The following is a 22544-nucleotide window of genomic DNA, read 5'->3' as shown; positions in this document are numbered from 1 at the left end:
TCGGGTGGTCAGGCTCGCTTACTTGGTTGACGCATGTCATCGTATCGATGCTGATGATGTCAATCACTGGATCGTCTGGTCCAGTTTCGATTATTTACAGACCGCCGTCATATAGCTGGAATATTGCTGAGTGCGGCGTTAAACAACAAACAAACAAATAATCTGCCCCTGTTATTAGAAAGTAAGTGAGTTTTTAACGCCGCTTGGTAAAGTATTGTTGTTCATGTTTTCAGTCACCGGTTTGCCAAGTCCATGAATTACTTACATGCAATGCAGGATACTCTCATCTTTACGGGATCTTTTTATGTGATAGTGACACATAAACACGTGCTAATGAAAGAGTCGGAATCGTACAATCGACTCTTCTCTTTGCAGTTTTATGTTATGAATATGGAAAGGGCTTTGTCACCTATATTTACAGCCGCCTTTATTTCTGAAATAGACATTTTGATGACTAATTAATCAACATTCATTCACAATTTTTCTTGTAATAGTTATATACAGTGTATGATAATAACCGGAAGTATAAATTCATCAGTATTATTAAGTTACTGTAATTAAATGGCATTTAGAAGTGAAACACATAAGCAAGAGAAGTTATGGATGTAAACTTCTTTATTAGGTGGAACACAACGTTTCGGAGTTTATACTTACTCCTTCATCGGGTTTACACAAATTCTCTTCCTTGTCAGTGTGATACTTAGCTTTGTTGTATTTATTAGGTAAAACGCCGCGATATAACTGGAATACTGTTAAAAGCGGCGTTAAACCCAACTCACGCACTATTAGGTAAATAATATGTCATATGTCAGTTTCTCTTCAAACCTCGCCTGGGGATAAGAAGTACGTTCGTTCTATCCAACTTTCGTTATATCAGTGTTGTTATATCTGGAGTTATATGTTTAATTACAACTTTCCCTGACTGCGTTTGATAAAAGCATATGTTTGTCTATCTTTTCTTCATACATAGTTTTGATTCCAACAATCTTGTTTTGATTTTTTTATAGGTGACATATGAAGAAGAATGTTGAACAAAAAACTATCCCTTTAACGATCGCTCTGTCCTGTGAAGTCAAAACTTTGCTTTGCAAACACAAGATGGGTTGCAACCACGAAATGCCACAAGGACAACCTGTTTGGCTAAGCTTTAAGTTCACGGGGCGTAAGGCATCCTGAAGCCTAAAGGGGCTGTGTTTTTCTTGCTTCAATCCCTCAGCGAAATACCAGGGATGATCAGACAAACAGCCAGGGCTTGTCGTCAAGTTTTCCCTTAGAGCTGTGCAATCCAATTATCCTTCCTTTCTGTTGAATATTCTACACATCTGTGCAGGCTGAACATGTACTGCGCAGCACGAAGTAAGGAACAACGTGGGCGCAGTCACCACGCCTGATCACATGGCTCATGACAAACCATTCTGAATATATGTCCTCTGCACATCCTTCAAAAAAGGAAAATGTTCTGGAAGATATGGTCAGTTTGTACTTAAAGTTTCTATCACTCTGTATGGCTGTATGTTGAAACCAACGCCTTTTCAAACGTTTCGTGTGTGATCAACGTGGGCGCAGTTACCCAATCTGATCACATGGCCCATGTCAAACCATTCTGAATATATGTCCTCTGCACATCATTCATAAAAAGAAAAATATCCTGGAAGGTGTGGTCAGATTGTACTTAAAGTTCCTATCACTCTGAATGGCTATATGTTTAAATGAATGGCTAGATGTTGAAACCAACGCCTTTTCAAACGTTTCGTGTGTTATCACTGATTTTCAGGGATCCATTCATATAATTTTAACCACTATTTTAGCTTTCACGCCTAATGGGATCTATTTCGACGGACAATCGAAATTACATGTAATTATTATCGTTTTATAGTTGTATACTGGTACCAAAAAGATGTTGACTTAGCCAGGTCGTGGTTTAGGGTGAACCTCATAGACACCTGTAGATATTTCGGACTTTCTACCGGTATCGCAGGACACTCACTCCTCTCAGGAACACCCGGTGTTTCTTGACCTGACGTATACCACTACGAATGTGTGTTTGACCTAAATCTTCGAACTATGTTAGAATTTACCGCTACTAACATAACAATGTTGAATTGGTAAGCCAAAGTCCATTTAAGTATTTCACTTATTCATAACTCTGATATTATCAAGGTATCAATGATGATACAGACACCAATGTATAATCTAACAAGAAATAGGACAACAGTATGGATGGGCAAATAAAGGTGATTACAAAAAAATAAAATAATCAAAATAAATCAAAACGACAAAACCCTTTTAACAATCATTGGAAATCGCTGCCAGAATCCATTGGGAAATATACCATGGGCATGTGATTATTAAAAAACCCAAGGCCCCCAGTTTAACCACTTGGGCAACTTCTCTTGTTTTGATTTTGCCACTCCGAACAGAAATTACGATTGATGTACACATAGAAACAAACCGGAACGAAAGGGTAACACATTTGGTGACCATGGGGATGCCTAATTCTTGCTTGTAAATGTATTAGCTAACTTTTCACATAATTTTCTTAATGAACTTCAGATAAAACTTTCTTTCATTTTTAACTCGTTGTCCTGAAGATAGAGTTTTAGCCAAATCTATGGACACAAAATTTTATAACAAATGCCCCACGGATCAAGAAATGAAGTTTTTCCTTAAGTTTGTGTAGTGAACAAAGTTTAAAAATGTAATGATTTGACAAATTTGACCTTGTTTCTTTTCTGAGATTGCAATAATGCAAATCCTTTGAGTTTCTGAGAATCCACATGTTAATATTCCATTTGTCTCATATACTTTCGTTAGTCGCCGCTTACGGCATGGCAATTTTGTATGACAATCTTCATGTACACGTATACGGGGTGACATGCTCAAAAAATTTCTTGTAATAAATTGAAGTGTCTTCGTATGTTATTTTCACAAAAACCAAGAAACTAAGACAATGAACAGTTTATGGAGCTTTGAAATCTAGTACAAAAGAGGAATGGGCATGTCTTTAGGTTTTAGAATGAAGTCAAAAGTCGATAGTACTGATAAGTGTTTTGGGCAGATTTCTTCCTCAGTTAATATACTGGCCTTACAAGCGACATTATTTGATATGTCATATATAGATCAAACAGTCAGTGTAGTGATGCTTACATATAATGCTTATGTTATCTGACAACGTGTCAGTGGGAACAACTACAAACTGTTAAACTTGTTGATTTTTCACAAAAACCAAGAAACAAAGACAAAAAATAGAAGTTTGGCCCTATGTTCAGTCTGTCCAACGGGCACTTTACATGAATAGTTATTATCCATGACCACCTCTGAACAAGTCTGTAATGTTATGTTGATGTATATTGAGAGTCTTATTTTAACGTAACACATACAGCAACAATATTGTATCAGTCTGTCGATTCCTTTCTTAATATATACCACTCAACTTTTGACAGGGATAATCAGATATTTTGTTTTATTTAAATATACACTTGACATATTTGGATCATGTTTATGTATCCTGGGAAGATGTAAAAATCCATATTAAAGGTGAAGTAGCATATAAATCCACAATTAAACATTAAGCACCATCAGATGATGTGAATGTATATTTACGCTATTATTGTGTGTCAAGGTAAAACATTAGGTTTAAGTTTCGATTTCAGGCACGGTGGTATTCTGTGAGTTCTGTTCAGTGAAACAAAAACGCCTTTCGAAAACTAGCCCAACAACGACAGATCCAGCAACCCGATAGGGATGCAGAAACATGTCGGGCGGAATCAGCGTCAGGGATGATTCCCGCTACATATCGCTGGCAAGTGATAATTTTGTAACCAAATAGAGTAGACGTCTTTGACGCCGGCTAAAGGACACTCAATCCCTCTCTAACACACAACGGAGTTTGAATTAAGGGCTTAAATTTCTGTTTGAATAGGGTAGGCTTGAGGTGAAAAATTTGAAGAGTAAATACCAAAGGAGATAGCATTGGCGCATCCCCCTGGCGAGGACAGCTAACGAAGTTAACCAAGCATTTGTATTTTACTGCGCGAATATAATTTTGAAACATATCCCGGGCTGATAGTTTAGGATATCGTCCTTCAAACACGGGAGTCCATCCATGGGTCCACAACACTTTATTGGGGATGTAATAAATACAGCATCTACACAAGCATGGTTATGGTAACGGGACAGACATAGCCAGGAAGCATCTCAGAGGTGTCAGAGAGCCAACCTACCCAGCCGCTGTCCTAGGGTCAAGTCCCGACCAACAGAATGTATTCTAACCTTAACCAGTCATATCACTGAACAGCTGCCACGTATCGAATACGATACCTCTCTGGTCAGTCTGAAGTATCCCTCACCTCATTCACAATGTAAAACTTCAGTGGCCAACCGGTCATTCTCTAGGGTTGATCAGAAACCATTGACCCGCTCTTGACTCCGTGCTGCTGACCATGGTAATAATAGCCCAGTTGCTGTTATAATTTGTATTGGGCAGCACTGTAAAGATTTATTAGTATAAACCTCCTGTTAAAACCTACACACTGCCAAACTTACTACGATACATGATCTTTGTTCCTGGGTGATGTTTTTTATCGTTATTTGTTTCATAGTTATCAAAACGTATAGTTAATTGTTGAAGATATTTCTTTACTACTTTTATACATATCACTCTTTGATTTTAAAGATTATTTGGTTTCGTTAGTAACGATACATATGAATGCATCGAATGAAAGTTATCGCTTGAATCCTTCAAGCACTCATGATCTTACGAGTATTGTTTGCACATATACAGAAAATTTTACGATTTCAATGTTCTGAGGATTATTCTATTTGTTTAAGTTGCATGAATTAGTGTATGAAATTTCCATCAGCAATCTGTGCATTAATATGAACTTTCCCACCTTCTGAACAAGTCTGGGGGCGGTCGGGTAGCCTAGTGGCTTAAGCGTTAGCGCGTCACGCCGAAGATCCGGGTTCGATTCCCGACATGGGTACAATGTGTGAAGCCCATTCCCGGTTATTCCCCGCCGTGATGTTTCTGGAATATTGCTAAAAGCGGCGTAAAACCATACTCACTCACTGAACAAGTCTGTACTGTTATGTTGATGTATAGTAAGAATGTGCTTTTACTGTTATACACATAAAGCAACAATAATGTGTCGGTGTATCGATTCCATTCTCATTATATGCTCATCAACTTTTGATAGGAATAATCAGATATCCTATTCTATACAGTCCAAAGAACATAGTCAAAAATGGAGTGAGTGAGTGAGTATGGTTTTACGCCGCTTTAAGCAATATTGCAGCAATATCACGGCGGGGGACACCAGAAATGGGCTTCACACATTGTACCCATGTCGGGAATCGAACCCGGGTCTTCGGCGTGACGAGCGAACGCTTTAACCACTGGGCTACCCGACCGACCCAATGCATCTAGGAAGGGACCCTAGGCAGGTTCTAATATGGAACTAGGACGCCTTTAATATGGGCCTGGGGCTAAGGCGGGACCCAGGTGGGGCAGGTCTAGGATGGTTCTCGACAGGTCTAGGATGAGTTAAGGTTTGTTTGTACACAAACAGCAAATATTGTGGGTTCTTTTAATAATTAGTAACGAAGCTACCTGCATATTCTGTGATACATGCTCCGCAATTCAAGTATACAACAATCATGTACGGTAGATGCAGTGACACAATACATGCACACAAACTGGTAACGCCTCTATTTACAGCCAAAATAAATACAAGAAATTTGTATGACAACTGTGCTTCTTCCCTACCGACAGGTGTATCAAATTTGTCACGAATGTACGTGCCTACAATATTGCTGACGTAATTCGCCTGTGATGTTATTTGAAGGACTGTATTCCGCATATCAATTGACAAGCCTCCAAGTTAAAGTCGGAGTATGAGGTTTTATATCACATGACTGCCAATAATTCTTCAGTTTTATATTGATCCGCTGTCCCCTCTCTGTCTCTCTTACTCTCTCCCCCTCTCTCTCTCTGTCTCTCTCTCTCTCTCTGGTTCTCTTTGTGTTTCTCTCTCTCTCCCTCTTTCTCTTCCCTCTATCTCACTCTCTCTCGCGCTCTGTCTCTCTCTCTCTGTATCTCTCTCCCTCTTTCTCCTATCTGTGTGTCACTCTCTGTCTGTCTCTCCCTTCTCCCTCTCTCTGTGGCTCTCTCTGTGTGTCCCACTGTCTCTCTCTGTCTCTGTGAGTCTCTCTGTGGCTCTCTGTGTGTCTTTCTCTATGTGTCTCTTTCCCTCCTCCTCACTGTGTGCCTCTATCTGTCTCTGTCTCTCTCTCTCCTCCTTCCTTCTCACTCTCTGTGTGTGTCTCTCTCTGCTCTCTCCCCTTCTCTCCGTGTGACTCACTCTGTCTTTCTCCCTCTTTCACTGTCTCTGTGTGTCTCTCTCTGTCTCTTCCCCTCTCTCGCTTTCCCTCTCTCCCTTTCTCTGTGTCTCTCTCTTTGTCTTTTTCACCCCTCCCTCTCTCTGTCTTTCTCTCACCCTTTCAACCTTGCAGTTCACTATTCCGTCGCTTTAATTATAATTATTAATCCCTATAGGTATCCTTTTCTCCATGGACTTCGAAAACAACTGTTGGCGTCAGAGACTGTGTTGACGAGCTGGTTCGTTTCAAAATTAATTGCCAATAGCCCTTCAGTAACGTGTCAAACGGTTCAGTAATACCGGTTGAGTTGACATTAAGCAGACAAGAGGTGGTATTTGCACTGACCTTCATGGACTCGAGTGACCCTTTGCGCGTCGTTGTAAAATGTACATAACCCGCGAGCAGCACGTCACTCATATACATGCCACTATATGAACAGTTCTGGATCCTGAAGAGACGATGCCAGATCACCTCTACAAAGGCAATGGCGACACATGCCATCTTGTATCCCTACATAGAAATCGTCGTGCTAGGATAGTCACTTTCATGATGTTTGAATTATCTGAAGTGCATAAAAGTCTTTCTGAGATAGCTCTGTTGAATGCACGAAAACCATGCTACCTTCGTGTCGTTCGTGTAAAGCAATATTGATACTCTTTAATAATAAGTTGAATTTCTTCATAGGGAATGTTGTTTTCCCGTGAACACTGGGGTCTAACTTTCTCTCTGCACAAAATACATGTTTTCACACAAATTAATCTTTTTTCAATAGTTGCTCTGATATGGGCTTCGCAGGGAAATACATATGTTTGATACGCTTAGTATTCAAAGTTTTAACTGAGAAGAACAAGACCTAAATCCATTCAATTATTGTCTTTTTCAGTTTTTGATATATTAGATATTAAGCATTTGGCCAATTGATTACTTTACATAATGCGTGGGAGTTGGTCATCATTTAATATATACATTTCTATGCAACATATTTTCCTTAAAGTTCTGTTTTCAAAATAAATTAGTTTGTTATATTTGCGTAACAACAATTATCTATTATACCTTGTTGCTCTGGTATCGTGTTCAAATGAGCGTGAAACTCAAGTCACTCTCTCAGTCTGTTATGATAGGATTTCTGAAGAATCTTACACTAATTAGGTGGTATGAAATTACACTATAGTATAACCATCAGTTGACTTACTACTGTTTACCTGAAGACTACTTTCATTACTGGTAATTAAATACAAGCTTCTGAATCCTGATGTTTACTTATGTTAACAACTCGAAGTGAAATATTTGTTCAGAGTATCTTCTTAATTACAAACATCTGCAAATCATATCTTATACCTTCTTCTGGAAGTCAGAATATGTATCCTGTATTTCAAAGATGGGACTGCTGTTTTTGTCACAGCAATAGAAGTGTGTTTGGGGCAATAAATATATTTGTCAAAGTCTCTATGGCCCGACACTGTTCTTCATTTTCTTTAAGTTTGATATAAGGGGCGCCGTGTGTGTATAGAAGTTCAGTACCTTGTCTGAGTTTATTTTACGTACATGTATATACTGAAAACTACGTTTATAACGTACAAGCTGATAACGTCTGATATGACGAACGTATTTCTTTTGGCCCCGGTCATTTGCTGCATATATGATGTACATATGCTTATAACGAACTACGGTTATAACGAACTAAAATAAGTGGCCCCTTTGAGTTCGTTATAACCGTAGTTTACTGTATACTGATCATTGAATGACTGGAAGGCTCCGAACGAGTTGTTGGTTGTTTGGACACCCTGGCTTCTCGCATGTTCATTCGAGTTCGTTATAACCGTAGTTTACTGTATACTGAGTATTGAATGGTTAGAAGGCTCCGAGAGAGTTGTTGGTTGTTTGGACACCCTGGCTTCTCGCATGTTCATTCGAGATTTGTTGAGTCTCTCCGTGTGTATCCCCCGCGTTAATGTAAACTTAACATGTTTTTGTGACGGGTGACACCAGTGGGGTAGGAAACGCTCACCTTTTTCGCAAACACCTGGTACAATCACTATTGGATATTGATTCATTAACACATGACACAGTCGGAATTATACAATGGACTCTGCTTCTAGCAAGGATTTCTTATGATTATGGACATTTGGTCGTTTTTAGTTATTATTAACGTCGCATACGACGAGATTACAAGTATAAAAAACGTTTAACCTTCTACGGAAATGCCCTACTTCCCCCCCAGCCCACGTTTCCTGCATGTAGTCAACATCTGATGACACTACCCAATGATGCAGCTATTGTTTGGGATTCCGACACTTAATTACACAAGCACGTGTGGTGTGACCTCTGACATGAGGCCATCCCGCTATAGGTTAGTGTAAATGACATATTACGTAAGCTCACCTACCGTAGGTATGTTTAAACCACCGGAAAGCCACTCCAAAACGCATCTAATTAACATCGGTCACGCTATATAAAGAGACGAACAAAGTTACGCTTTCATTAAGTCACTACACACTACCTTCAGGACGATGCTTGCTTCAGTATTGCTTGCCCTTCTGGGCTTAGGGAGCAGTGGCGTTGTTAATGGTCAGGATATCAATATAACAGCATACAAAGCCAGAACCTTCAGCTTGTTTGCCCTGCCCAAAGTGTTTGGAGATACATCAACGGATGCAGCTTATAATGAAACGCTTGAGTTCTATAAAGGTAAGCTATAATAATCCAAGAAGTTTTTCGCTTTACAATTCGGGGTCCTCTGTTCGTCAGTTAATGTCACTGCGAACATTTCATTTTACTAGGACAACCTCCGTGGTCTAGTGGTAGAGCGTCCGCCCGGAGAGCGGAAGGTCCGGGGTTAGATCCCCGACCGCGTCATACCAAAAGACGTTAAAAGATGGTTCTTGTTGTTACCCTGTCTGGCGCTCGGCATTAAGGGGCTAAAACAAGGACTGGTCGGCTCGGAGTCAGTTTACTGTGTCTGAGTGGGGTATTCATGTTAAACTGAGGCATGGTATCTCAGTGAGCTAGCACTATAAATCGGCATCAGTCCGGACTAGTACAAGCAGCCACACACACACACACACGTGCATGCACGTCGCTATATAAGTGCAATAATCTTGGACGCGACGTTAAACCCCATTTCACCATCACCATCATTTTACTAGGACCGTGGCCTGGTGGTTCAAGTGTACGCTCGTCACATTAGACCGGGTTCGAGTTTCACAAGGGGAAATGTGTAAAGCCTATTTCTGGCGCCCCCCGCCGTGATGTTCTGGAATAAATTGCTAAAAGGGGTGTGAAATCTTGCTCACTCTCTCTCTATATTTAGGCCATGTGATTGGAGTGGAAATGTGGAAATTCGATCCATGAAGATCCGTGGTAGGTCTGGTCTTCAGCAACACATGCTTGCCGTAAAAGGCGACTATGCTTTTCATAAGAGGCGACTGACGGGTTCGGGTGGTCAGACTCCCTGACTTGGTTGGTGCATGTCATCGTATCCCAATTGCGTGAATCGATGCTCATGATGTCAATCGCTGGATTGTCTGGTCCAGACCCGATTATTTCCAGGCCGCCGTCATAAAGCTGGAATATTGCTGAGTGCGGCGTTAAATAACAAACAAACAAGCATTATGCATATAAGACATTGTCTGTTGTATTATGAATAATTCAACAAACCTCACAGTCACTGCAAAGTGACCCAACGCCACTATCACGTGAGTCTTCGTCGTAGAAAACGAGACTCGTAGGGATAAAGACTTCTGGGAAAACTTGGCATTCTCTTCTTGGCATTGTATTTTTACAAATTCTTCTGAATGTTAAGAAAGTATATCTATAATCATGTATTTGCAAGTTAATGACGCTGTGTCTTGCATCTGTGGTATATATAACTGAACTAAAACAACATATTTGGAGTGGACATTCATTGTGGAGAAAACGCCGTACATGTGTTGATATTGTTGATCTGACAAATCAAGAAACTGAAACGTATTTCTCATCTTCAAGCAATTGATAAACTGTGAAACAAAAGTCACATTGTGCAATTGTCGTAAAAATGTCCATCATTAACAATATTGCTTTTGATAAACTTTTGATGAGACATTGCATTTCGAATGATCGCAATTTCGGAGAATGCTCCATTTGTTTTACATGTGCAAAATAACTGAAAGTGGTGCGGCGCAAGAGCTACTTTTACACAAACATACTGTGCTTCTAATAGTCGGATATGCGTTGAATGGTTCTAGAAAGTGTTTTTACATAAATAGGTGTACTGACACCGAAGAAAATGCCCTAAAAATATCAACTTCATATTAACCACTCATGCTACGACCACATCAAGTACCAGGGGGGGGGGGGGGGGGGGGGGGGGGGGTGGAGGAGGAGGAAATCCTGTTGGCTGATGCTTTGACTTGTCTAGTCGAAAACACAGGTTTGTCCCCAGGAATTGATAAGTGGGAAGTCTATTTGGGGTGTGTCTTGCCATGAAAATTGCTTGAACTTTGTCGACGATTGAAGTGACCCCACTGGTCTAAAGAGCTGCGCTTAGCTGTTTGCATCGCTTCCCTCAGCTATGCAAGGATCTGCTGAACGTAGGTTCGAATCTGAAAAAGGTAATGGTGGGAAGCATCTACGCCTTGTGTATCATTCGAATTTCCTTCCACAATGTGTGTAACTGAAATATTGTTTATGGCGTTATTCAATTACTCACTCACTCACTCAACCACTCACTCAACCACTCACTCACTCAACCACTCACTCACTCAACCACTCATACACTCAATCAATCACTCAATCACTCACTTATTCACTCGATCACTTACTCAACCACTCACTCACTCAACCAACCACACACTCACTCACTCACTCACCGACCCACTTTCCCACTCATCTATTCACTCACTCAGCCACTCACACACACACACACACACACACACACACACACACACACTCACTCACCTACTCCCCCACCAACCTACCCACCAACCCACTCACCTACACCCCCACCTACCTACCCACAAACCCACCCACTCACCTACTCCCCCACCCACCTACCCACCCACTCACCTACTCCCCCACCCACCTACCCACCAACCCACCCACTCACCTACTGCCCCACCAACCTACCCACAACCCACTCACTCACCTACTCCCCCACCCACCAACCCACTCACTCACCTACTCCCCCACCCACCAACCCACTCACTCACCTACTCCCCCACCCACCAACCCACCCACTCAACTACTCCCCCACCCACCAACCCACCCACTCACTTACTCCCCCACCCACCAACCCACCAACCCACCAACCCATCAACTCACCTACTCCCCGCCCAACCTACCCACGAACCCACTCACCTACTCCCCCACCAACCAACCCACCAACCCACTCACTCACCTACTCCCCCACACCTCCCCACCCACTCACCCACCTACCCACCAACCCACCCACTCACCTACTCCCCCACACACCTCACCACCCACTGACTCACCTACTCACCCACTCACCCACTCACCAACTCACCCTCTCACGTCTATTTCAGCTGGATGTGTGGAGTGTGTCGGCCGTCACAGCACGACATACGCTCACCCGAATGCCTGCAACATGTACATGCAGTGCGTCAGCTTCCCCAACCAAGTCTTCATCTACGGCCATACCTGTGGACTTGGCCAGGTATACGACGAGTCACAGAGCATCTGTGTTGAACAATACAACAGAGAGGCCTGCAGCAGAGTGGGACGTACGTAGAATTTCCACTACTTGACGTGTATGAGGAACAACAATTTGATAATCTGGGAAGGGGCTGGATGTTTATGATCATCATTTGCTCAAGATTTGCTTACTACTGGCAATGTTGCTGTTTCGTCCATATGAATTAAGAAAATAATTCATATTTCCCCTACGTCAATTTTAAGCTCTTACTTCTTGCGATTTTGCTGTTTCTTTCATATGAATTAAGAAAATAATTCATATTTCCCCTACGTCAATTTTAAGCTCTTACTTCTTGCGATTTTGCTATTTCTTTCATATGAATTAAGAAAATAATTCATTTATCCCCTACGTCAATTTTAAGCTCTTACTTCTGGCAATGTTGCTGTTTCGTCCATATGAATTAAGAAAATAATTCGTATTTCCCCTACGTCAATTTTAAGCTCTTACTTCTGGCAATGTTGCAGTTTCGTCCATATGAATTAAGAAAATAATTCATATTTCCCCTACGTCAATTTTAAGCTCTTACTTCTTGCCATGTTGCTGTTTCTTTCATATGAATTAAGAAAATAATTCATTTATCCCCTACGTCAATTTTAAGCTCTTACTTCTGGCAATGTTGCTGTTTCGTCCATATGAATTAAGAAAATAATTCGTATTTCCCCTACGTCAATTTTAAGCTCTTACTTCTGGCAATGTTGCAGTTTCGTCCATATGAATTAAGAAAATAATTCATAATTTCCCCTACGTCAATTTTAAGCTCTTACTTCTGGCAATGTTGCTGTTTCGTCCATATGAATTAAGAAAAAAATTTATTTATCCCCTCTTTCAACAAAGTTAGAACGTTCGGTACCTTCAGATCCATTTTCGATGAACCTCAAAGTGTATTAACGCGTACACCTGTTATATTCCACGTTGTGATTTGTCCCGACAAAGATTATTAATCGTGACAGCATCTAAGCCACACTAAATGATCAGGCTCTGTTAATGGGTTGTATGACCCTACCATGAAGGTGGGTATCGTTGCACATAATATCAATCAGTAGTATGTCTGCTCCCATTATTTACAGTACGCCGAAATATATATAGTGTGGCGTTAAACAAAAAACAAGCATTTTTGTGTACGTTTTTATTTAATTCCAGATCCTTGTGACCTGGGACAGAGAATACCAACGGACACCGTGAGTTGCGGGCCCTACCAGGTGTGTCGGGACAACCTATACGAGACTGAGTTCTGTCCTTCCGGCTTCGGTTTCAACCTGTTTTCAGGGGAATGTGATATCCAGTGCCCTCCGGTACTAGACCGACAGCTGTGTAAGATCTTTCAAACTAATGTGCCTTAACGTGTTGCTTCATCTTGGCACCACGTATTCAAAATGCATTGGTTAGTTGAGCGGCCGGGTAGCATAGTGGTTAAAGCGTTCGCTCGTCACGCCGAAGACCGGTTCGATTTCCTTCATGGGTACAATGTGTGAAGCCCATTTCTATTATATATGTCATATGTGTAATATTACGTACACCGTGTTTTCTTCAAACGGTGGAAATGCTAAAACATTTCTTTAAACTCTTTCTTTATCTTAAACCATAACTAGAACAATGATTTATACCAACATGACACCGTATCAAGTCATTGCGTGATTTATATGATATCACCTAGATAGTTGATTCCAATAACAGCATCATGGCAAATATCCCCAGGTCTTCAGTATGATATTCTCCCTTGAATATAGATGAAACAAAGTGTTGTTTTTTTTTAACATATTTAAATTTTTCTATTTAAGAATATATCAAGAGTAAACAGTGAGCCTTATTGACAAAATTAGGATTGAAAACAAATAGCATTACATACATAGAACAAAGGAAACAAGATGCCGTTGTAAATGATATTGATATGTTCTTTTGTTAGTATGTGTTTCTTTGTTGACACAAGACGTCAGTGGTACCCTTACATCATCGTTCATCAAGATATACGTTATGAAACCTGATTGGTTTTGTGTTTTACTATTTGACTAATATCTTGTTCTCCAGAGTGGCGTCCCTTAGCCGCTATAGGACCAATAGTTTCGAAATATATATTTTCATGTAACTCCGTTATTCTGCATGTAGCACTTTCTCCAGGGGGCCGTGGTCATGTGATCTAAGGCGATGCAATTTGCTCTGCAGAGTGGCGTCCCTTAGACGCGTTGTGGGATCGAGTACCAGTTTCTCTCCTGTCACCACGAACGTGTTTAAAGTCTTCAACCTTTCCCCATTTTCCCCTTTCATGCGTCTCTCAGCCACGATAGGATCTGGTTCTGGGTTTCGAGTCCCAGTCCTGTAATCGACCTTGGTCTGTCAGCACCAAAGTGCTTAATGTCTACCGTTGTCGTTTTTACCCTTTTCGCTACATTATGCCGAGAGGTCATAATATAAATGAAATACAGTTCAAAACGACGTTAATTAATAGGAGGAGAGGATACTCATATGGTTAAAGCATTCGCTCGTCACGCCGAAGACCCGGGTCCGATTCTCCACATGGGTACAATGTGTGAAGCCCATTACTGGTGCACCCCGCCGTGATATTGCTTGAATATTGCTCAAAGCGGCGTAAAACCATACTCACTCACTCACTCACTGAGCCTGACACATGCATTTATTAATTTTCACAGTGAATGAGACATGCTCTGCCGTGGACGACGACAAGTACTATCGCTCCATACAGTGGGTGAGAGTCACGAGCGTTGATGGGAGTCAGGTAGAGAAACCCGAGGACTATACCATTCCCTGCTCTGCCTCCCTCCGCCATATTGAACCTACCAAGTGTGGATGTGACCTCTACAATGTATCCTTTGGTAAGCATCCTTTACTCTTTAAGCCTCTGGGCTACAATAGTTGGTTGGTTGTTGTTTACGGCGCACTCAGCAATATTCTAGCTATATGTCGGCGGTCTGTAAATAATCGAATGGGCCAGACCAACCAGTGATTGACATCATGAGCATCGATCCGAGCAATCTGGATACGAGGGCATGCATCAACCATGTTCGGGTTCGATTCCCAACAATGTACAATGTCCACATACACAACGCTTTTCACCCGAGCAGGCCATTTTCTGGTGTCCCACGCCGTGATATTGCTGGAATATTGGTAATAGCGGTGTAAAACCACACTCACTCACTCACTCACTTACTCACCCGAGCCGGCTAATATGGATCGAGTTGTTACAGTGTGTGACTTGGTTGTGTGTGTGTCATCGTACTCCGACTGCCTGGATCATTGTTGCTAGTTCTAGTTTTTGTGATCAATAAAAACCGTGATTTAACTGTAATATAACTGCATCCACACACGTATTTGAGCCAATTGTATATGTCACTCTGAAATTTTTCTAAACGGGTCAAATTAATTCAGTTGCCAACTCAATCACCATCTAGGATCACGGGTGATCCAGTCGTCTAAGGCGCCGCAATTCGCTTTACAGAGTTGCGACCATTGGACACGCCAGAATCATAAGATTGTGGGTTCGAATCCCGTTTCGTCCCGATTATGTTTCTAGGTTTAGTAGTATGTAGTACCATACCCCCGTGGGTGTCACCTAGGAGGTAAACGTCTGATAAATGTAACACTTCGGGCCTTTCTCCCACATTAAGCTAGCGCTGACCCGCCGTGATATAACTTGGACACTGTTCAAAGCGGTAATAAATCCAACTCACTCACCCACCATCTACCTCTGCTCTTTCAGAGTGTGAGGACATAACATCAGTGCACCTCTCTGCCTCCGACAACTCCTGGAACCTAGCCAGAAACAAGAACGCCATCGGCCTCTCCAGCTCCATCCAGGGCAACGGCACCGTCGCCAACAGCAGCAGCGACTTCCCAGGGTCAGCCTACTTCATGGGTCGTCGTACCTTCGCTGCCCCTGGTCTCACTGGAAATGACCTTGGCCTCAGGTTCTCCTTCACGTTTAACTTCCTGTATATCCAGGATCCCAACAACGACCAAAGCAACTCTCAAGACTACGCTCTTGCCGATAACAGCATTTGTGACATTGAGCCAACCTATGGGTGTAAGATGAGGATGACAAGCCAGAACAGAGCTCGCGTGATCTGCTACGTCAAGCCCCAGAACCAGACGGATCTCCATGTGGAAGTAGAGAGCGAGGAAGTGGTACGTAATGTTTTTGTTTTGTTTGTTGTTTAACGCCGCACAGAGCAATAATCCACCTATACGTCGGCGGTCTGTAAATAATCAAGTCTGGACCACACAATCCAGCGATTAACATCATGAGCATCGTCATACGCAGTTGGGATCGATGACATGCATCAATCAAGTCAGCTAGCCTGACCACCCGATCCCGTTAGTAGCCTTTTACGACAAGCAGTCGCCTTTTACGGCACGCATGGGTTGCTGAAGACCAACTCTAACCCGGATCTTCACGGGTCGGTACGTAATGTATGTTTCCCAATAGTATATAAGTGGGCCATAGCCGATGGATGATGCATTTGCATGTCACTCCACAGATACACGTTCGTGTCCGCGTCAGAATGGGTGTGGAATATAGAATAGAAAAACTTTGAGTTACAATAAGCTCTCCCATTTCTGCGAGGGTTCGATAAATCTGGAAAAATAATTCATTGTCTTCATTTTATATTTTACACAGAACTGTGATATGATTCAACATTTGACTGCAATGTGTCAATCCAATCAACGCAGATCGCAAATTATTTTTCGTTTATTATGGCAATATGTTACTTGAAATTACAGGTCTATGTTTGTGTGTACCTGACTTGATATGAAATATAAAGAGTGAGTGAGTATGGTTTTACGCCGCTTTTAGCAATATTTCATCAATATCACGGCGGGGGACTGCATGTCGGGATTCGAACCCGGGTCTTCGACGTAACCACGTCGAGCGCTTTAACCACTAGGCTACTCGGCCGCCCCGAAACATAAAGAAATGCAACTGAGTTCGAGACGTGGACATTGCGTTATCACCACCTTACGAATTTCAGTGTGTCACTCACTCACTCACTCATGTATTTACTGCTTCTTGACGGGTTTTTCTCCTCCTTTTCTTCTCCCCCCTCGTCTGCTTAGGCGGGTGGGTTTATAGTACTTTGTTAAAGCATTCGTTCATCACACAGAACGCCCGTATTCGATTCCCCACATGGGTACAATCTGTGAAGGCCATTTCTGGCGTCCCCCGTCGTGATATTGCTTGAAAATGTCAATCACTCTAAATATAAGCAAATACAAATGAAATCACTCAAGCTCTTCTCATTTCCCCATCCGAAATTTAATGTCAGTATTTTATAACACGCCAATATTTTCAAAGGGAGTTTTTACAATACATCCACGTTGCCACACGGTCTTGTTCCTGTTTCTTACCCAGAGCTTTTTATTATCCCCGCAGGACTTGACCGGAAGGGTCACTGTGTACTTTGCCAAGGACGATGACAAGGGAGTTCTGACGGTAACTGATAGAAGCGGATCTGAGAAAACTGCCACCACTGATTTCCCCCCAGGTAAGACACACACACACACAAACAAACACACACACACACACACACACACACACACACACACACACACACACACACACACACACACACACACACACACACACACACATATATATATATACATATACACATATATATAGGTCGATTGCAATAGCTAAATAGCTAGTGTTATCGATAAACCAATCCAGTACGCGATATTCGAGGTCACCAAGCAGGAGCTATTTTAGATGATCAGTTCGATTACAATAGCTAGTGTTATCGATAAACCAATCCAGTAAGCTATATCTGAGGTCACCAAGCAGGAACTATTTTAGATGATCAGTTCGATTACAATAGCTAGTGTTATCGATAACCCAATCCAGTACGCGATATTCGAGGTCACCAAGCAGGAGCTATTTTAGATGATCAGTTCGATTACAATAGCTAGTGTTATCGATAAACCAATCCAGTACGCGATATTCGAGGTCACCAAGCAGGAACTATTTTAGATGATCAGTTCGATTACAATAGCTAGTGTTATCGATAAACCAATCCAGTACGCTATATCTGAGGTCACCAAGCAGGAACTATTTTAGATGATCAGTTCAATTACAATAGCTAGTGTTATCGATAAACCAATCCAGTACGCGATATTTCAGGTCACCAAGCAGGAGCTATTTTAGATGATCAGTTCGATTACAATAGCTAGTGTTATCGATAAACCAATCCAGTACGCGATATTCCAGGTCACCAAGCAGGAGCTATTTTAGATGATCAGTTCGATTACAATAGCTAGTGTTATCGATAAACCAATCCAGTACGCTATATCCGAGGTCACCAAGCAGGTGCTATTTTAGATGATCAGTTCGATTACAATAGCTAGTGTTATCGATAAACCAATCCAGTACGCGATATTCGAGGTCATCAAGCAGGAACTATTTTAAATGATCAACTCGATTACAATAGCGAGTGTTATCGATAAACCAGTACAGTACGCTATATCCGAGGTCACCAAGCAGGAACTATTTTAGATGATCAGTTCGATTACAATAGCTAGTGTTATCGATAAACCAATCCAGTACGCTATATCCGAGGTCACCAAGCAGGAACTATTTTAGATGATCAGTTCGATTACAATAGCTAGTGTTATCGATAAACCAATCCAGTACGCGATATTCGAGGTCATCAAGCAGGAGCTATTTTAAATGATCAACTCGATTACAATAGCGAGTGTTATCGATAAACCAGTCCAGTACGCTATATCCGAGGTCACCAAGCAGGAACTATTTTAGATGATCAGTTCGATTACAATTATTATAGCTAGTGTTATCGATAAACCAATCCAGTACGCAATATCCGAGGTCACCAAGCAGAAACTATTTTAAAAGAGCTCCTTTATTGCTTAACCTTCACAATACACAATGATCGACAAATAGTTCGGCTCTGGAGTGTTCAAATCATTTGGAACCCGTGAAGATCCGGGATAGAATAAGTTTTCAGCAACCCATGCTTGCCGTAAAAGGCGACTATGCTTGTCGTAAGAGGCGACTAATGGGATCGGGTTGTCAGGCTCGCTGACTTGGTTGATGCATGTCATCGATCCCAATTGCGTGGATCGATGCTCATGATGCAAATTACTGTATTGTCTGGTCCAGACTCGATTAATTGCAGACCGCCGTCTTATAGCTGGAATATTGCTGAGTGCAGCGTCAAACAACAAACAAACAATACAACAAACTTGGCATAATGTGAACATAAAGATGGTTATATATAATTGTGACCAGGAAAATGGACACTTTTGAGAACAACAGTCTCGGTAGCACAGGTGGTAGCGTAAGGGACTACGGATTAAGAAATTGCAGGTTCGTATCCCGCCGAGGTATGACCAATCTCAGATCTCACTTGTCATACCTCAATCTCATTAAAATCAGATCTAAGTTCTCGCTGCCAAAAATGCAGCTCTGTTTAGCGATAGCGAGAACTAAGATCTGATTTGAATGAGATTGAGGTATGACAAGTGTTTTTGATTGGCTTCTTCCTGTATGACTAATGGTTTTTCTCTCATACAGAAAGCTTACAATGGAGGTATATGTGATTACTACGATAGACCTTTAAACTGTTTTAGTTACACACTCCCCCCCCCCCCCCCCCCCCCCCCCACCCCCACCCCCCCCCACCCCCCTCAATTCAATTAATACACTTACACTGCTACAAATACCCACACAAAATAATTAAAAATAAATAAATAAATAAATAAATATCCTTCAATATCATGAAAGCGCCCCTTTTTCAAATTACCCAAGATGAATTTCAAGGGGGCATACGTGTCTTTCCTCCATTTAGACCCTAAACACGCCTAGTTGTTAAACACAATCTTAACATGCTTAGGCCTAAACATCTCAAAATTACGATACGCTATTATGAAACATCAGACAAAACTATTTAGAGACCTCCTTGAAACTGAAAGTAGAATATTACACTACATAGAACACTGGACACAAATAACTGGATTTATGCAACGCTCGAGGTCTGTTTCAGGTGTTCGTGCTGCTGGCAACTCCTGCCCTTTGAGTATTGCTGCTGGCACAAATAAGAAATATTTCTCCGGTTACATGGATGATGTGAGTAATGTATGACAGGTCACATGTAGTCAATGTGTGTACATGGGTACACATGCAGACGATCAAAAGAAAGTGTACCCAAACATTCATTTTGAAACAAATACAATTTATGTTCATGGACAGTTATATAGGTTCCAGTATTGTTCGACGTGACGTTACAAATCAACAATCGTTTGAACAAACTGCTACGTCGCACTACGACAGCATGTTATAAGGGCCTATAGACCATTCAGAGGGATGACGTTGACGAGGCACCATCGACTTCAGCCTTTACGTTGGGCAGACAACGTGTACTCTTTTCTGATGGGAGCAGGTTCCAGCTGTTCAGAGCCAGAACACTGTTCTAGAGAATCCGCCCCAATTCTCCAATGAACAGAGAGACCAGATTGTGCAGGAACTGAGAGAGAAAGGGATGGGAAATTCCTGTTGACGTCATTAGACGTCTAACCAATACTCTCCGAAGTCGTGTGCACTTTTGCATGTTTACACGTGGAGGACGAAGTCCCTTATTTGGACAGAATCCCTATTTGAGATATTTATTTGCATGATATATTTGTTGTAATGACAGCCCAAATGGATAGGAAATATGTTACCGACAACAAAACAGATTGTTTTATAATATCTGTGCTTATAATTGCCAGATTACATATTTCATTTTAAAAAATATACATATTTTCTTTCTTCCAGATGTTCTTGATCAAGCACTGTTACTCGTTCCTGTGAGAGTGTGATCAGACAATTTGCAGCTAACATCCTGTCAAGCAGCCAGTGCGGCCAGCGACACACGGCGCACACTGGCGAACACTGACCATTCTACTGTTGACAAACAGCCAGTCGCCGTTGTTATAGTGTCCGAATCTGTCCGATGTATCTAAAGGAAATCGTGTGTCACAGCTGTGTTATCGTTCTACACGTTATTGATCAATGTAAACACATATATGTTAAACTGGAATTAAATAAACATCTGCATGTGTTCACTTGGAATCCTTGTATTTCCTACTCATCTTACACTAGATACTGAGGTGGGATTGGGGCGACTCATCTGTTCAGATCTATGTACAGTAAACTACGGTTATAACGAACTCAAATGGACCACTAATTTAAGTGCGTTATAGCCGTAGTTCGTTATAAGCATACATGCAACATCTATACAGCAAATGGCGGGACCACAAACTAAGTTCGTAATACCCATCAGTTCGTTATAAGCGTGTTTGTTATAAACGTATTTTACTGTATAACGATTCAGAATGACAAAACATATCCACAAGACTGTATGACAAGAGACATGACTTTCTAATAGTCAACTTTTCCTTTCGTGTTCAATATTCCAGCAGTTTCAGCTTGTTGTGTCTACTTTTTACAACTTTAAGCAACAATCGAGTACGAAGTACGTATCAAATAGTGTTGATACCAGGTGTTCGCGAAAAGGTGAATATATCCTGCTCCACCGATGACACGCGTCACAAACACATGCAAAGGACATTTTTCACCTGAAAAAACACGGGACCATAGGGTACAAGTCAAAAGAGAGAATTGCATCGAACATCATTCTTGTCACTGATGCGTCAAATTTGGAACAAGTGATTTCATCAGGCGTATAAGTATCAAATATACACAAAAATACAGAGTCCAGATATTCGTGCTTGTCAACGTTCGACGGCTCTTCAATGAAAACTTTAACTTACAATAATTATATTTTCGTTGTGTTCCTTGAAATTCCTGCATTCTCATTACCTGAATTGGTCACGTGTTATTGCATTTATTTCCCAATGAATGTTAAAAATTAAGCCACGCCCACCGAGGCGCACTACTTTTATTACTGTCGGAGAATCCAAATATTACAGTCGAGGGATTTCCCTTTCTGCTCAATTGTATCGCCTCGGTTCAACTTTCATGTCTTCGGATTTCTAACTAGCATTTTCCAACTGTGTTTTCCCGTTTTCAGGGAAGTAATGTTTGAATTTGGCGGTAACTGACCATGTCATTTGAAACAGCCGCCTTCTCCTGGACATATTTCTCCCGGTTCGTTACAGTCTGACTGATGCCGAGTTCTTCTCGCCTCTTGCCTTAACTGACAGGTCCTGTGAACATTGTTTTGATCCTACTCTCTGTTGATTGGCTACTGACTGTTTAGGCGTGTCAAGTTATGTGCATAAATTAAACGATCACCTGATTCATGTCACGCCACAGTATATATTCAAACACCTGGAATGTTTATCAATCTGGTCATTTTTTTGTCTGCTTTGATATTTACAGCTGTTTTTTTTTGTTAAACTATTGCAGATAAAACATGTTTGACGTTGTCGAATGTAATTATAAGCATTGAATGTGTATTTTTTTCGGTTCATTGGGGTATGAATCGAAATACCGATGTGCAAACTT

The 22544-nt window shown here is 41.4% G+C and overlaps 1 protein-coding gene across 1 annotated transcript; it reads left to right on the top strand.

Annotated features, from left to right (window-relative positions):
• The first annotated feature begins 8854 nt into the window (after positions 1-8854).
• On the top strand, positions 8855-21146 carry LOC124150906. Its single transcript, XM_046523096.2, has 8 exons — positions 8855-9069; positions 11901-12098; positions 13211-13381; positions 14716-14898; positions 15783-16207; positions 17454-17565; positions 20080-20162; positions 20850-21146. The coding sequence occupies exons 1-8, from the start codon at positions 8892-8894 to the stop codon at positions 20883-20885; spliced, it is 1386 nt and encodes a 461-aa protein (XP_046379052.2). The 5' UTR covers positions 8855-8891; the 3' UTR covers positions 20886-21146.
• The last annotated feature ends 1398 nt before the right edge of the window (positions 21147-22544 follow it).

The sequence above is a fragment of the Haliotis rufescens genome, unplaced genomic scaffold (assembly GCF_023055435.1).
Source record: "Haliotis rufescens isolate VD_foot unplaced genomic scaffold, xgHalRufe1.0.p SCAF_12, whole genome shotgun sequence".
Classification (NCBI taxonomy): Eukaryota; Metazoa; Mollusca; class Gastropoda; order Lepetellida; family Haliotidae; genus Haliotis; species Haliotis rufescens.
Note: the sequence above shows the minus strand (reverse complement) of the source record. Positions and strands in the feature narration are given on the sequence as shown.

Bases quoted from the DNA above. Each gene is read 5' to 3' on its own strand.
- LOC124150906 (XM_046523096.2), top strand. From the start codon at position 8,892: ATGCTTGCTTCAGTATTGCTTGCCCTTCTGGGCTTAGGGAGCAGTGGC. The intron at 12,099-13,210 runs GTACGTAGAATT...ATTTAATTCCAG, and splicing joins GGCCTGCAGCAGAGTGGGAC to ATCCTTGTGACCTGGGACAG. The intron at 16,208-17,453 runs GTACGTAATGTT...TTATCCCCGCAG, and splicing joins AAGTAGAGAGCGAGGAAGTG to GACTTGACCGGAAGGGTCAC.